The 17,818-nt window shown below is 40.0% G+C and overlaps 1 protein-coding gene across 2 annotated transcripts in view; it reads left to right on the top strand.

Annotated features, from left to right (window-relative positions):
• Positions 1–17,818, top strand: part of ADGRB2 (adhesion G protein-coupled receptor B2) — a 159,949-nt gene that overhangs the window by 104,361 nt on the left and 37,770 nt on the right. For both annotated transcript variants that reach the window (XM_053454754.1, XM_053454755.1), the window contains 6 exons: positions 3,407–3,493; positions 6,085–6,249; positions 12,178–12,333; positions 13,563–13,727; positions 15,056–15,157; positions 15,329–15,435. In XM_053454754.1, the coding sequence (XP_053310729.1) occupies positions 3,407–3,493; positions 6,085–6,249; positions 12,178–12,333; positions 13,563–13,727; positions 15,056–15,157; positions 15,329–15,435 (782 nt within the window). The remainder of the gene's footprint in view (positions 1–3,406; positions 3,494–6,084; positions 6,250–12,177; positions 12,334–13,562; positions 13,728–15,055; positions 15,158–15,328; positions 15,436–17,818) is intronic.

Below are 17,818 nucleotides of genomic sequence, written 5' to 3'. Positions count from 1 at the left end.
CAAGGCATGTGCGGCACAATGCAGAACACAAACATCTTCACCGTTTATATATAGGCATATCATATGTACAATCAACATATTTCACGTCATAAACACTCATACATTTGTAAGTACTCTACAAGCACCAACAATCATTTACACATTAGTGTGGAAGACCCTGCTACTGCAGTTCAAAAAGCTGTTGCAATGTAATGGTCCCAGTAAAGCCTTTTATGAGCTTAAATGGTTTTATATAGCGCTCCCAGAAACAGATTTAGCCAGTGTTCTTTATGTTTATGTGCTAAGAGCCCTCCACGGTATAGGAGCACAGTAGACAAAAAAAAAATCACTTATGCCAATAAGGACATATCTAACACTAAGACGCATACAAAAAAAGTAATGACACTTTTTGGTTTCTTAAACATAGCTATATGGGCTCCTGCATTGGCATACACTTGCTATCTGAGACATAACCTTTGAGCACAGCATTTGGTTGAATTAACCTGAGCATTGCACCTACAGACAGACTGTTTCTTGATTAGATTCATTTAAGAACAAAACTTACATCCCATACAAGCTGCAACAAAGTTCAGAAAATAAATGTAAGCAGCTTAATGGGCAACAAATTCCCTTTGCTGCCCATTCTGTTCAGCTGAAAATTTGTGAACGAAAAATACGTTGCCCGGTGCCCACATTCACCCGCAGTCACTCTCTTACACTCTCTCACACACTCTCTAAATGTTTCCCTAGCTTCTCTGCTGACCGCTTCTGCTTCTGGTGACTTCTGGGGACTTGTGGTGACATCCTCTCCCAGAACCGCCTATTGGGGGAGAGGACATCACCAAACTAAGGGTAATATGGCGACACACCAGGTGACGAGATGAAACCATACCTAGCAGCTTCCCAAGCTAACTTCTAGTAAAACCCAATCAACTGACACTAAATGTAAGGTCTGCTGGAAAACTTCCCACATAGAATATTCCCTATAAAATTTGTCACCCCTAAATGTTGAAACTCAAAATGTAATAACAGACCCTTCATGACGCATGGTTAATCAGTTGAAACATTTACATTTGTCTCACCTCAAATATAAGGTTTGAAGAATATCCATAATACCTAAATTCTCCTAAGTATTCTTTTATTGGTAAGAATGTGATATAGTATATAATTAGTGGTACGAGCATATTTCTTTGCATAGTATATGCAACTTGTGATTAACACTGATTGTTGATTCTGGTTTCTTAGCAAAGATAGTCGTACAGTGGAGAATTCTCTAAAATGATCACCTAATATATTCTCGTATTACAGTTGCTTCATAGTACTCAAATGTCCTCCTTGTGCCATTGATATTCAAATGTGTTTAGAAATATTGCACATTCTGTTGGCTTGCATAAGATGTTTATAACAAGATTTTATTTTACAGTTAATTTAAACTCTTGAGAAGCCATGTAATGTAATGTGAGTAATACAATAGAAAACCAGACACGTAAATTTAGCTTAAGTTCTCATTACCTTATATTATATTTCATTTAATATTTCTCCGTGTTTCAACTTTTTAGCCCTATTGAATTATACTGGGCCGGATTAAAGTAAAACATTTCCTAAATACTGTAATAATAGGAGGGCAGGCATTTTCTGCAGTGCTATACAATAAATGTTACAGAAATTATAAAGACAGAAGGCCTTTTTTTGTCATATTATAATCGAACTTGATACATAAAATGTTAAATAGAGTGAGGTTCTAAAGGCCAGACTGAACCCTTGGCACAACAATCATTGCATGTAGAATAACATGCTTTAACATTTCAGAAGTAAAGGCAGCCTGGGCTCTCCTGGGGTCTGGACAGTCAACTGTAATTCTGGGAGGGTGAGCATTATTAGACTGTCCCGGGGTTTGGGCAAGTCTGGGCCTATCCGAGACTGATAGGGCTCTCTGGAACTGATAACTGCACAGTAGTCTTCACTTTAATACCCACAGGGTAAGTGTGATCCCATGGTTTTCACAAATCCCTATATGTTGCTGCAACATCAGTGGGCATGTTGTGGCAACCATCTTTTCACTTGAATGTACCCCATAGACTTGTATGATGTCTGTAGACTTGAATGGAGTAAGCAAGGCAATTCAATATGAAATATGTACTCTTAACACTGGGGCCAGTGGCCATTTTACAATACACAGATGTATTACCTTCATTTTATGAACTAACGCAATTTCTTTAATCTTAAAAGGGAGTGAATGGAAAAGGGGGGAGGGCACAATGTGGGGTCTCTCCAATATTTTTGTTAATGTAATAGACCCCATTGAATCCATTCATTTAAAAAATATAAGCACTGGGAGGTGTGGGTTTCTGGTGACGTCCAAAGGTCATGGCCCCTTCCAGCTCAGTCCTCCCACTGAGCCACATATTATGAGGGTAATTAAAACAAATAGGGATCCTTCCTCACAATAATGAACAAGGGCAGCAGCTCTTTAATGTCCACTTCAATTTTCATAATCATATAAATATTCCCAACACACATTGGAATGCATACCTGGTGAAAACGTGACCTGCAGATCCTTTATGTCCTGACATTTGTTGAGAGCTAGGACGGACACACACATATTCACATAAGCATTGCACATTCAACCAGAAACACAAGTATTCTTCACTCTATATCCATCTATGACAAGGAACATCCAGTGAGTAGGAACTCTATGGAGAAGAAATGAGTCAGGTGATACTTAACCTCTCAGATGCTGAGAGACAGCATTATTCACTTGCAGAGCTTTAGCTGTGTGTTTAATTGTCCTCCCCTCTGTGCTCTTAGCGGTGGAACTTGTGTGAATTTAGATGCTCTCCAAGCCAGCCATGAACACCCTTTCACTGGGGAGTCTCTGCAACTCACAAATATTCCGCAATGTGGTTTGATTTTCAGCCTCCCATCGGGAGGCCCATCATGAATATTTGATTGTGTGAGCAGAATACCCAGAAGGTAAAATAGCTCTGGTTTGCTGCTTGTTTAAGCGTGTGCTTACAGCTTGTTGGAGACCTGGATTTATACAGTAAATATATATTTAGGCTGTTGTGTACACCTGTCTCATTTTTGACAGCTTTAAGGAACTTAGTTAGGCCCATTGTCTTGGGAATTTAAAAAAAAAAGCTCCTTTTCAATTTCTTACAGACGTTATGCCATACAGACAGTTTGGAATTCTAATTAATTTTCACACGTACACGCTAAGGGCCATACATAAAGAGCAATTCTAGAGCAAAGTTATACAGAGTCGTACAATCTCTATAGCATTCGATTGAATACAGTTTTACCTCTTTGTTGCAGAATTACTTTTTACAAATTAACTAAAAATGGTTAATTAAACTAAAACATCTCAGATCCGTCTGCCCCTTGATCTGTCGTATTTACTCTTTTTTTTTTCTGTGTTGATTTAAAGGTGAGGATGACCTGGAAGAGAACCAGAAGGTCAAAACCCAACGACCAAGGTCTGCAGATGAACCCGCTGTGTACATGGCACAGACAGGTTAGTATCTTGTATGGTTACAGCACATTTGTTGCTGGATAAAGGGTACACAATTTTGTCTTATTCAACCCTAGGGTAAAGCTTGTAATTTTCGGCGGGTGATGAGTTTTGATATTGTGTTGAGCGGTAACAGCTTTTTAAATAGACATCATGGGAAAAAAGAGAGAATTCAGATATATAACTAGAGTTAGATTAATAATTAATTAGATGGGGTCCCACTCTCTTCCGTCAAGCAAGAAAAAATCTATAACCGCATATAACTAATTCCAATGTGTATGAACAATATTAAAGCTTAATTGCACGTATCAGTGGCAGGTTTTTAGTTTCTAAACATACATTTATGTATCGGAGGCAGCCCTTGTAACTGAATTGCCCTGGGCTGCTTCTGCTCCTGTCTTTCTTCCACTGGCTGCACACAAATCTATTTTTATTATATTATTTCCAGTTTTATTATAGAGCTGTACATTTTCCATTGTTCGGCAAAGATTTCTATTAGCTCGACAACACACATTATAATGGACACGAAGTGCGATACAACAATTTCACAGTTTAGAGTGTTCCCGGGTTTTGTTTTAAGGCTGGCAATACAGGGTAAACGGGAAGAAATAACTTCGGCGTGCTAAACGTCCATCCATCTCTAGTGAACTGGAGACTGGCTACCAGATTCTTTCTCGCAGCCAAGTCCGTTTTTTTTCTTCTTGAGAAGGCACACAGTAACGGGCCGACTACGGTAAATGAAAGAATCTCGAAACAACATCCACAGTTTGCCGTAAGGATGTACGCGATCAAATATTTAAAAGGCGAAGCACATAAGGCATTAAGACATTTAAATATTTGGAAGGAACACTGTATGATTTGTTCCAGGACCCTGCTATTTATATATTGGATTATTATTCTGTGTTGCTATTCCCTGGTGGTTGGATGCATCCATTACATTTTTTTTTGGATCTGCATAATTAGCAGCTGTCCTGCTTTGTAATATACTTAAAGGAACAGCGTGATCAACAAAATGATCCTAGAGTGCTGCCCTGTGGAGAACACTGGCAGAATTACAGATAAACAGAAGCAGTAATAATGATTGTAATCCATTTTCTTTAGATTGTTAGCTCCTTGGAGTCAGGATCTGTTGCACCATCGCCCATGTTTTTTTTTTCTTCTATTAACCTACTTCTTATTTTAGCGCTATTGAACTACGCTGAAGGAACATATTGGCACATTATTCTTTAATGAGTGTAATAAAAATAATGGTAAGATTAATTGAAAAATCGTTGCAAAAAGATTTCTTCAGCATCAGTGCTGCCGACTGGCAGTGGTTGGAGGATGAAAGTGCGCTGATTAATTATTCTAAAAGTGACACTTTGGGCAACTTGTTCTGCTTTCTCATTTTGCTCGCTAAAAAATGAGCTGCCAGTTCCTATACCCCAGAGGTGGCTACATGTCTCCTTTGACAATACTTTGATTTGTTTGCTGCTTTGTTTTCAGCTTCATTGATATTCCCCAGATTACAGGAGAGGGGAACTACCTTTCTACCCTCTCGTCTTGGGGATAAGGGCATGAATGAGATATTAGGAGGAGGTATAAAATAAATTGAACGTTCTCCCCATCCAAACACCCTGACCACCCCACTGCTTCATGCATAATACGGTATACTGTTTGCAGATTTTATGTGTTTTTTTTTTTGTTTTTTTTTTCCTGGACGGTTACTCGAAAGAGTCGGAGGAGGGAAAACAATCTATTTATTCTATGGTTCAGACTTATTTATTCAGCATTTTCCTGGTTGTGATTGCAGCGAGAAGTTGGTTCCGGCCCCTCTGATTTATGAGTCCACTTCCCGCATTCGGCTGGAGATTGATGAAGTCCAAGGCTGCTTATGACAGGAAGCATCTGAGTGGGAAAGGAGAGCCTGCTTATATGAATATTTATGCGGTTGCTAATAATGCCCTTATGTCAGAGCATTGTGTGAGTGTGTGTGTGTTTGTTTGTGTGTGGCTGCATGCATTTCTATTCTGGAAGAATGAATGTATTCCACCCACAGAAAGTAGGGAGTTATGCTTTTGCTTTCAGCCTTTGGCAATCTCTTGTTTTTTTTTTTTTTACATGATCTTTTTCGGTCTCTCATCTGAGTTTTGCTGTGATTTGGTCTCAGTCTATTTGGGCGAGGGAATGAGTCAGAGTCTTGGCTTAAACATATTCTTTAGCATTTCTAGGGGATGCTAATCAGTAAACAAAGGGGGGGGGAGACAGGTTGCTATGTGACTAACTATGATAGACAGTTATATATGAGATATTTAGCCGCAATAAAGAAAAACAATATAACCAAACAATTGTCTCTCAGCCTTATCTTCCCCCACCCAAAAAACCCAGTTGACTCAAATTGGTTTAGCGTTGCAAAACAAGACAAATAGTTTGGAGTAGGAAATACAGACAGGTGTAAGTTATTTTGCAATTCTTGCAAATAATATATATATATATATATATATATATATATATGTTTTAGTTGTTATACCTAATGTCCATGTATGCATATGTCTAATAGGTTGTTATTGCCTCTGATTTTTTGTAACTCGTTTCTGTTATTTTGCTGTTAATAGGAGATCCAGCAGCAGAAGGCTGGTCGCAATGGGGTGTTTGCTCCATGACATGTGGACAGGGGGTCCAAGTTCGCACCCGCTCCTGCGTATCATCACCATATGGGACACTGTGTAGCGGCCCACTGAGGGAAACAAGGACCTGCAATAACACCATAAGCTGCCCAGGTAATCAGAATCCCTAATACCCTTTTACCAGTTCATAAACAGGGATTCCAATGAAGGTAAATTCACGTGAAAGAACACGGGATTCAAAAGGCAGCGCCGGCTCGGCAATATTCTTTTTTTTTTTTTTTTTTGCTTCTCTTTTTAAATTTCATCCCCTGTGGCAGTGATCAGGGAAGATTTATGCCCACTCCACATATTTCAATTTTGATGGTGACTGTATGGCTGAGATTTATGAGGGCTGTTTTATTGAAATTATAAGCAAATGTTTTTCCAGGATAAAATATGGTGTAAAAAAACATAATTACGGTGCTTCGGAAGAGGCTATAGGAAGTGCCAGGTCAGAAGGAGCAACAGAGATCTAATCTTGCATGCCATGGATTTTGGAAATAAGTTCAAATTCAGACAACAAGCATCCTCAAGCCAAATTCTGTTTTAAGCACTCTTGTCAAATAAAACCGTTCATGAGTGACAGACGGTAACATCGTCACAATAGCCTCGATTTATCTTATGTTCTAAATTTGGTCCTCACATAAACACAGGTGATCAGCCTTTCAACCATGTGCGTATGTGAGGAGGAACTGAAGACATGTCCTGTAGGGCTTTGATTCTGGTTGTGTGCTCCCCCCACACAAGTATAAACACTAGAGCCCTCCAAAGACTCCCACTGTGATCTGAGGTAAAACAGCTTATATCATGAAGCTTGGCCAACACCACATTTTCACATCCCTAATGCAAAGTCAAGTAAACATATGTCTATTTCTTTGTTTGGTCAACATCATATTTTCACATCCCTAATGCAAAGTCAAGCAAATATGTCTGTTTCTGTCTCTATTTACATAAAAGGTAGTGTTGTCTTGGTATCTCCCCAAACAACACAAGCCATTTTAATAATATATGTATATATAAAAGTGTGTTTATGTAGTGCATATATGAATTTTGCTTTGCAGTGGTAGCTTTGACAGTTTTATTGATGTATAATTAGTGAATAAATGGAGAATAATTATGGCCATTACAATAGATACATAACTCTATGCTTCGGGGAATCCTTCATTCGCATCATACAAACACCACACATTTTTCTCACCCGTTCAGGCAATTCGCCGTGATGCAAATGTTCTATCACAATGTAACAATTTAACACCCAAGCTGCCAGTTTGATGTATTATGCTTGTGAGATACCGTCTGACATCAACATCCTTTCTTCAATTAAGGATGTGATTATGTGGCAGTAATGTGCAGTCAAGTAATGCTCTGTGCAAAACATTTCCATCTTTACTACGAGCTTGGAAGTTCTCTCACAATACCCAGCCAGTAGATGCACTACTTTCATAGCAAGTACATGTATGCCACTCACATTAAAATTTCCCAGCATTGACTTAAACCAGCATTGTAACATTTTATTAATGTTTACCATGCGTTTTCATACCTCCCAACATTTCAAAATGTGAAAGAGGGACACTTTTTTTTTTTAATCCCTCTTGCGGAACTCATCAATACAATTGCACCTAAAACTTAAAACACGCTACATTTTTGTCAGCACAGTCATGCATATTAAAAATAAAGAACACATCGAATTCCCATGAGGCTCAGCCAGACATACTACTTCCATGATGCTGGCTGAGCATCATGGGAAGTGCAGTTAACAGTAGATGTTAGCTGTGAATTACAATTCCCATGATGCTCAGGCAGCCAGGTGTCCACATGACTAGGCATCGTGGGAGTTTAAATTCACAACTAACACCTGTCATATTCTCTGCTGTTAACTACAGTTCCATGACTGAGCATCATGGTTAGTGCAGTCAACAGTAAAGCTGCAGATGCTAGCTGTGAACTACAATTCCTATGACTCTCAGCCAGCCAGGTGTCCACCATTATGCTGACTGAGTATCATTGGAAGAGTAACAGCAGAGATTTTCTATTATTATTATTAAAAAAGGCTAATGTTAGCCTCCCTCCCAGGACACTTACACACACTGCCTTTACACACACCTGCCCATAAACACACATACACTGCCCTTATACACCTGCCCATACACACACATACGCTGCCCTTACACACCTGTCCATACACACACATACGCTGCCCTTACACACCTGCTCATAAATACACATATACACATACACTGCCCTTACACACGCCTCTCCATACACACTGCCTTTACACACACCTGCCCGTAAACACCCACATACACATACACTGTCCTTACACACCTGTCCATACACACACATACGCTGCCCTTACACACACACATATACACATACACTGCCCTTACACACGCCTCTCCATACACACTGCCTTTACACACACCCGCCCATAAACAAACATATACAAGTACAGTGCCCTCACACACACACACACATATACACATACACTGCCCTTACACAAACCTGCTCATAAACATACATATAGACATACACTGTCCTTACACACACATATAAACATATACTGCCCTTACACAGAACTGCCTTTACACACACATATACACGTGCATTGTGATTACACACACATATACACATACACTGCCCTTACACACAGCTTACAAATACCTATACTGCTCTTACACACACCTGTCCGTACACACAAGCACATACATTCGTATATACTGCCATTACACCTTACCTCTTCCACCATCCTTCTTCCTTCATCCTCCATCCTGTGTTGGGAGCACGAGGCCTGTCACTTCAGACCTCGCTTTACTGCACTCTCATCACTACGCGCAGGCTATTGCTGCAGAGCGCATTAATGACGTCATATCCCCGCACTCGGCATTATTTGCCGGCACGTAGTGATGGGGGAACAGATAGTGAAGTGACAGACCTTGCGCTCCCTATTGTTGATCCGACTAGAGGGAGATGTTGATCTCCCAACTAGTCCTGCAGGCTGCAGCTGCTGATCGGGAGGCTGTGCGCCCCCCGCACCTGCACGTGAGGTGAGAACGGCTCTCGCCTCACCCTACCTCTACCGCTGCAAAGCGGGGCAAAGGTTGGGATTGGCGGGACAGAGACCCAAAATTGGGACTGTCCCACCCATGCATGCGATTTACAAATTGTGCATGAGTGGTTATGTCAGGGGCGTACCTGGAGTATGTGGCACCCAGGGTGGATACTGTATTTGGCACACATTTTTACACATGTTCTCAGACTAACCCACTCACGTCAACATACATGCATACGCACATATTCACTAACACGCATTTACACTCTACACACTCATGCTAACATATACTCCCTCTCACACACACTTACACATCCATGAGCACACATAAACACTTACAGATCCATGAGCACACACTTACACATGCATGTTTACACACTTACACATTTATGATCACACACAATTTACACATACATGATTATATGCACACATACACACCCAACCACACAAATACATATTAATGTTCACATATAAACACATATACACATCCATGCTGACACACACTTACACAACAACTATGGTCACACAACAACATTTACATATCCATGCTGACACAGTTACCCATACACATCCATGATCACACATGCACATCCATACAGGCCAGATCCGCCCTTTGTGAATAAGGCAGAAAAAGTACCACCTAAACGTCATGGAGTTCTCAGAGCTTTTTTGGGAGCAGGTGGCAAAGCTATATTGTTGCTAGACATAAAGACTTCTCACTGTGGGAATGGTTGTTCATTCTGGGTAGGGCATAAGCTAAAATCCCAATGAGGATGGGGATACTGGAGTCTGATTGGGTCTTCACTTTAAGCTCCATTTAGCGTGATCAACAATGGCCTTAGTGATCTTGCATGGAAATGATTTGAAGGTTTCAGTGTATAATGTGTGGGGTGGGTAGAGGAATTTAGGCTGCTGTGGAAGGTGGCATAGCCTAACAGGAGTAGAGTGCAGGGGAGTATGCATTTAACAATACAAAAGCAACAAACAAGTATATATTGTATAGTGCATTTTATGATTAACACACTCTAAGCGAGATTTATTTACTGGAATACATTTACTGATTTATATGTTGGTCTAAACACACAATGCCCCATTCACTGTTGCACACACTCTGATATTTCCTTTTCACTCATCTGTATGCCCCAGTGCCTTGTAACGAGCTCAGTAACTTGGCTCATCTCTCACTATCATAACTAGAATGTCTCCCGTGGTATAATGTGGATGTCTTTGATTTATGTGGAAATTCACCCTCAATCCATTTCTCTTTATGGGCTCTCATATGACTTTCCAAACCTGCCCACAATAATGTTTGACCTTAATCTGTATATTGTCTCCTTAGGTACTTAAACACATTTATCTTGCTGGACTTTATGTGCAGCGGAAAACTCTCCAACATGTATCTGGGGCACCATTGCAGTCTAGCAGGATTAACTCCTTCAGTGTCACCCTGAGACTGCAACAATATAATAGGATATCAGTTAATACATTATTTTCCTATTACACTTCCCAACGGCAACCTTTGATCTTCTTTGATCCCTAATCTAACCTCTATGTTACTGTATACAGATTGAAAGCAGTAAAAAACTTTAGATATGAAACCAGAGTTAGATTTATCCTTCAAAATATAATCTGGTTTTCAGTGTTATCTGTGTCCATGGCACTGCAGCTTGGCCATTGTGGGTTTGTTATCTTTTATTGCTTAAATACAATAAACTACTTTGCTAACTTGGATATGTGTTATATATTCACACTGGTTTACAATTAACTCAGTAGGTAGAAAACAGTTCTCATTATAAAGAAAGGCCAGAAAGACTGAAACAGAGTGTGATGTTGTACCTGGGCTGGATAATTGTGTTTTATGTCCCATCACACTCTTTGCAGTTATTCAGTTTCTATCACAGCTGCCTAATGCCCATTGAATGCTTCATGATCTCCAGACACTGTACTCCATTATTTGTACCAAAGGTCTGTGATCAGCGGAGAAGTATGGGGTAGTGAATTCCTTATGCAGTAGTCATCAGGGTTAAGAGACACCATTCCGGAACCATGACCCCATCCATCACTGGATACTTGCTTGCCCTTTATTAATTCATCACATTCAGTTGAGAGCTTTTATCCTCCTCTTGTCCTTGTCAGAGGATGTCCCTTTTGAGGCTAGAAGATTTGTCACCGTACATTGTTTTTGCAAGTTTCCACTGATAGGATGCAATTGCACAGTAAATATTATTTATCATATTGGTGACTTGGCAGATCCTTTTTTAGAAGGAAAGATGCTCGGCTAGTCTTTATGTCAGAGGCAGGCAGTGTCTACACAGAAACACCTTTAACAGAGATAATAAAAATAGTAACTGCGCCCCAGTTGGCCACCGCTTCACCCAGAGGGACCACTCAATTGAGGACCTCAAAATGAAAGTCCTAAAGGGGAACATCAAGACTACAAAAGACAGAAAAAGCATTTGAACTAAAGACAATTAACCATTTCAACACCAAGGACGCTGGATTAAAAATGGATATAGGAGTCCTATCACATTACCAGAACGTCATATGACATTTCCTTTATTTTAGTATAGTTTGTGCACTCTAATATAACCTAATTTAAATGGCATCCCTATGTTGGTTTGTCTAAAGATATATGAGTAAGTCTGCTTTTTTTAACATTGCCATTATCACTCTAACTACCCCCATCCCTCCAAATTCTTGGCCTGATTTACCATGACCTTAAACTACTGTGACCTGCACCTTATCAGTCTTTATCATTCTCCTTACTGCCCATGTCTTTCTCAGATCTTTTATGGTTAGTATTGATTTTGACAAGGGGAAATTGATACCCTCAAAAGCTCACTTTTAAAATGGAATGTTAGTCCAATAAAGGTATTATTTTATGTTGCAATTCTCATTTTTTACATCTACACTACTGGACTAACGTGGCTATCCCAAGCTACATGACAGAGGCAAATTAACTTACTCAATTATATCTCTTTCTCTCTGATCAGTGGAGGGGCAGTGGCTGGAATGGGGTTCCTGGGGGAAATGCTCGGTGACGTGTTCTAACGGCACTCAGCAGAGGATGAGAAAATGCAGCCAGGCCTCTGGAGACTGCAAAGGGCAGCAAATGGAGACAAGGGAGTGCACTAATCCCAATTGTCCAGGTAACTGACCAAGGGAGTATTGGTATGTCAGCTAAAGACAGGACAGAGGAAAGCAGATTAATAAGCACATTTTCTCACATTTAGAGAGGACACTGTTCTTTTCCCAGTATTACTCTACTAGATTTTTGAGCCAATTATTACCAACACAGAAAGTGATTACTTTAAATTAATTGTTCCAGGAAGTCCATTAAAATGCCATGACCTCTATTCTGTTCTTCATGGTCACTGCACAGCCACGAAGAGTTTCCTAGCTGTATTGTGCATTCTTCTGAGAGACCTTCGTGACACAATGTAGAGTACTAGGATTCCCATTTGCCTTTGTGCATTATGCTATTCATATTCTCGGGAGTAAGAATGGAATTTTGTCTAGTTATGTATTAAATTGCCTACTTGCATTCCTGATCGCAATGACGATAATAAGTTAATTAAATGTTATTCAGGTGACTCTGTTTATAACTTTATGGGTGGTGTGAGCTACCATGGGATGAGTAGTTTCTAACCTCCTACCTTAGAACCACCTTGCCCTGCCTCCAACTGTAGACCTTCATGCCTCCATACTTCTAAGCTACTAAGATACTTATAATTATACGACAAAGTGCAGATCTACAAGTGGGGATAGTTAGACAAATATCTTTCCAGACGAGGTACATTTTTTCCATATATAATTTTTTTGGAAATATCTTTCAAGCCTGCTCCATTCTTTTCTTTATTTCTGCCATCCCACTGAATTCTATGTTTTCCTATATATATGTATTCTGCTCATTCATTCCCTATTATACTATTAATTGTGCTTGGTCCTTGTCTGTTCTGTTGGTGCCATTACATTTGTCTGGAGTTTTTTATTATCTTGTCAGAAACGCAAGAAATGACTTGCATTCTTATGAGTTTTACTTCAGCTCGTACCCTTTTTTTGTTGTCAGTGTACTATTTCATGGTTTCCTCTGCTACACGTATCCAATCACCTCTGTACTCTCCATCAACCCCATTTACACATTTGATCTCTGTTTCCGCTGTTCTCATTAACATTCTTTTATTTGTTTCTGTACAATATTTCTATTTATTTTCCTCCTGCTATTCCCACACCTACCTATGCCTTATTTACGCTCTGTCTCACAGCCTCTTTATACTTTTCTCTACTTTTTCACCCCCTTACTTTTACTTTAATCCCCCTTTGCCCCCTCATCTTTATACTTTTCTCTGCTCCCCTCCTGCCCACTCACACTCTCTAGCGGATGGAAAATGGGGCCCGTGGAATCATTGGAGCTTGTGCTCCAAGACATGTGACAGTGGCTGGCAGCGTCGCTACCGGATGTGTCAGGGAACAGGCGTTCAAGGATACCCCTGCGAGGGCTCCGGGGACGAGGTCAGGACGTGCAATGAAAAGAAATGTCCAGGTACCCACTCACTGCATCTGCTGTATGTGTTAAGCAGAGATGCTCGTTATAACCAAGTCTCGTAATGTCCACTTTCATGCCCCTCTTAAACAAGCACCAGTCATGTGGCAATATTTTTTAAGATGCACGCAGCACATTCACTTTGCATAATGTGTGTCTAGTAAAAGTGTGCACACTATGTAATTATGTTTCAGTATCATATTTCCTTAATATTTATAGATGACTTCACCAATAACAGTGTCTATAGCTGGAATCCTGTTGTGCAGGGCGACTGAACTAAAGTTTTTAAAAAAAATGAAAAAAACCTAAAGAACAATGTGTCTTGTTTGGTAATGAAAGGAAATGGGTCATTGCAGAAAGGTCCATGAACAAGTCGGTTTTGTTTTATAAGAAGATAACTCAAAAATCGAGCATACTATAAGGTGGGAGCTGTACAATTCTCACTGGTCGCATCTGCAGTCCGATTCTATGTGACCTCTTTAATTCTCAGGCATGAAATCCCACACCCTAAATCAAACATTATAGAAATCCCAGGTCACAGGCCCAGAACACCCCGTAGATTGTCCTAAAAGGCCCATCGTGTTCACCCTAGTATTTCATCATTCACTCTTAAATACGCCACCGACTCTGGTCTGTGTATCAGGGCAAGATTCCACAACATGTGATTACCATGGAAAATATAATTCTTCTTATGCAGTTAAGTATTCTCGGCAACTTTTTTGCCTACTCCCGTTGAGTTTATACCTGAGCTGTTGTATGTAACATTTAGTATCAGTTATTAAACCCCTCTGATAGTTTACAACTACTGTAAGTGCATGTTTCTTGGTCTTGCTACACAGACCCTGCTGTCTTGATGGGAACCCTGTCCTAACGTCACCTTTATCACAGCCTCATCTCTCTGCACCTCGGTCACTTCCCGTCCTATCGGTTTTCATCTCCCGACACCGTTTTTTTTCACCTCACGTTTCTCTGTTTCTCTCTTATTCTACTTTCATCCTCTCAGTGTGCCTGCTCTGTCTCTGTGAGCTTTGGCTGACAGGCTTTTGAGTTTTATGAGGGAATAGCAATGAGTGTTCTTGTTCCACAGGAAGGTCACAGCTAGCTGTTTATACACATTAAACCTTGTGTTCTGAGGTAAGACGCAGAAGGCCAGGCTGTAACACTTTCAGCAGAACACTAGGTGTATAACATGCCTGGGGGCTGTGAGATATCATGTTCCAGTCTCAGGAGAACTGAGAATTGTGTAGACGCAACCTGTCCAGGTCCTTTGGTTGGATTATTTGGATTACTTGGGTTATTTTATGTTCACGTTCCTGTTTTTTTCACAGCCCTACATGAGATGTGTAAAGATGAGTATGTCTTGTCTATGACCTGGAAGAAAACAGCCGCTGGAGAAATTGTGTACAACAAGTGTCCCCCGAATGCCACAGGTCAGTGTGACTAACTCATGCAATATTCCCAACCACTTGCCTGTTCTTGCTTGCTATAATATCCCTACTGTCTTTCCTTTATTCTATCAATGTCTGATGTCTCTATACGTGTTTTATTTCTCTAATACCACACTTTTGGTTCATATTCTGTTCTATTCTGTTTCCCCGTAGGCTCTGCTAGTCGACGATGTCTGCTTAGTCCCCAGGGTGTTGCATACTGGAGTGCTCCGAGTTTTGCCCGCTGCATCTCTCATGAGTACAGATATCTTCACCTTGCAGTAATTACAATTTCTCTTCTTTGGTTAACTCTTTTATTTTGCCATCCTTTATTTATAAGATATCAGAATATTCTTCAGCACACAGCCTGTCTTAATTCATATATTTCTTTTTGACACCAAGACCACCACTATGCAGAATATTTTACATTGCTTTCTGTGCAGGAGAACCACTACCTATGGTTCATGTACAGCATTTGGAATATTTATTCCTTTAAGTCACCATTTTATCATATGTTCGTGAAAGTGTCTTGCTGTTTCTTTTCATTGTGGATATGTTTTTAATGTGTTATGAAATTTTAATTCTGAATTAGAGATGGCAGATGACTTGATTTTACATCAGTCTGACAAAAGGCATGGGGCTTTTCCGTGTAGAAAATGTCCAGTAATTAAAATAGGATGTGAGAGCAGGTACCAGAAAAATGATTTCAAGATCACTTTGTGTATACTAAATTATGCAGAAAGCTCAATGTAGACAGCGAATGACTCACACATTTCAGAATGTCTGCACAGGAGCACACCATCAGATAAATTGATTTGCATAGCAGCTAAAACAGAGGGTGAGTAGGTTTGTCAGTATACGTAAATCAAGAAAAGGATATGACAGACATTCCATCCCCAAACCCTTGAATCGACCATACCTATGTTGCCTTTTCTCAATGTAGAACTGATTTTTTTTGGTAAGGTGTTGGCCTTGCATCTACAGAAAGTGCTACCATCTTTGATCCACCCTGGTCAGTTGGGATTTGCCTCTGGGTGGGACACAAGGGTTTTAAACAAGATCCATTTGCCAGAGGCAGCAAAGAAGGCCTTTTATAGAGTATATTGGACCTTCACGGCAGCTACCAGCCTAGCTTCTCAGATGAGCTTTGGTGACAAGTTTATTGATTTCATGGAGAAAAATTGTATTTTCATTGTATAAAAATATCAGTCACATCAGAGCTCTTGTTGGAGGCTGTCTGAAACAACCCAAACATGCATGGTTTTGTGAGTGGCAAGATGCATTTGGGTACAACAAGGATGGTTTGATGTTGGTGGTATCACACTCGAGAGTTTTGCTATCCAACATTTTACAGGAACTAGAAAGTAACGGGACTTTGTCTAACTTTAATATAACAAACAAGTCAGAGATGCTTAATTTGCGCATCTCCTTGTGGAACTAAGGTCTTTGAAAGCTTCCTTTCATTTTCAATGGCACATGGAGAAGTTAAACTATTAAGGGATTTGGATGTCCAGAGATATTTACTAACTACAGATAGATAATTGTATCCTGTTACTATCAAATCTATGTAAGAATCTTCAGACCTGGTCACCTCCCACCATATTTACTGGCAGTGGAAGATAAAGGGTATCAACATGAATTTTCTACTGCATCTTTTGTATTTATTTCAGAAGATTCCAATATTTATCCCCCATGCATTCTTATGGATCTTTAAGACTGAAATCATTTGGTATGTTTTGCGTGGTAAAGAGTCTGAGACTAAAATTGTGTTACTTGAGAGGAAGTGGAAGGGATGGCCCTTCCTAACCCACACAAGTACTACCAGGCTTCTCATCTTTAGTGATCTTTGGATTGAAACATTTATCCCTTTTAGAAGACATTGATAAACTTGATGCGATCTTTGTTATTCACACCAATGGGTCAAAGACAATGGCATCTCATCCAGTATCCAGTGGCCATCCATTGGTAGAGACCACCCTTAAAATGTGGCTGTGGGAACAGGTAGAGTGTGCTTTTGGATCATACTTGCACAAATGATGGGAATGTCTGGTTGTTAAACACTACTGGCATTTGAGTTACTTGAGTTTGTACCTTTTTTGTTAGGGATTATGCTGAATAGAGGTCCCGGCCTTTGAATGTATTGCCTGCCTTCTACCAAATAAATGAATATAACAAATTACTTTTGAAGCTCCCAGTATACACAGATAAAATAAACAGCTCTAAATGGCACACAATTATTTTACCTTTGGCATCTGCTTTTGAGCTACTAAAATTGCTATGAATTTTCAGGATTAAAACCCTTTTGTTCAATGATCATTGGCCAGGCTAAATAAAGGCCACTCTACAGGAGTTTGCAATAAAGTATTACAAATGCATAAATTAGGAAAAAGGTGCAAAATAGTATGCACGTGTTAGGATATCCTAGTGAACACAGTTGGATCAATAATCAAGAAGTGGCAAATGCCTACACCACTCAAGCAGTGTAAAGTGTCACTCAAAACTCAAACAACAAGGAGATTTATGAGAGAAGTTACAGAGAGGCTGCCAAAGCTGCCTCAGCTGCAATGTGGGGGGAAAAGGTTCTGAGGCCAAAACTCCAAATGCTATGTACCTGGAATCCCACCATCCCTTGAATGGTTGTGGCATCAGACTGAAGGAGCACAT

This window comes from Spea bombifrons, chromosome 2, assembly GCF_027358695.1.
Source record: "Spea bombifrons isolate aSpeBom1 chromosome 2, aSpeBom1.2.pri, whole genome shotgun sequence".
NCBI lineage: Eukaryota > Metazoa > Chordata > Amphibia > Anura > Pelobatidae > Spea > Spea bombifrons.
Note: the sequence above shows the minus strand (reverse complement) of the source record. Positions and strands in the feature narration are given on the sequence as shown.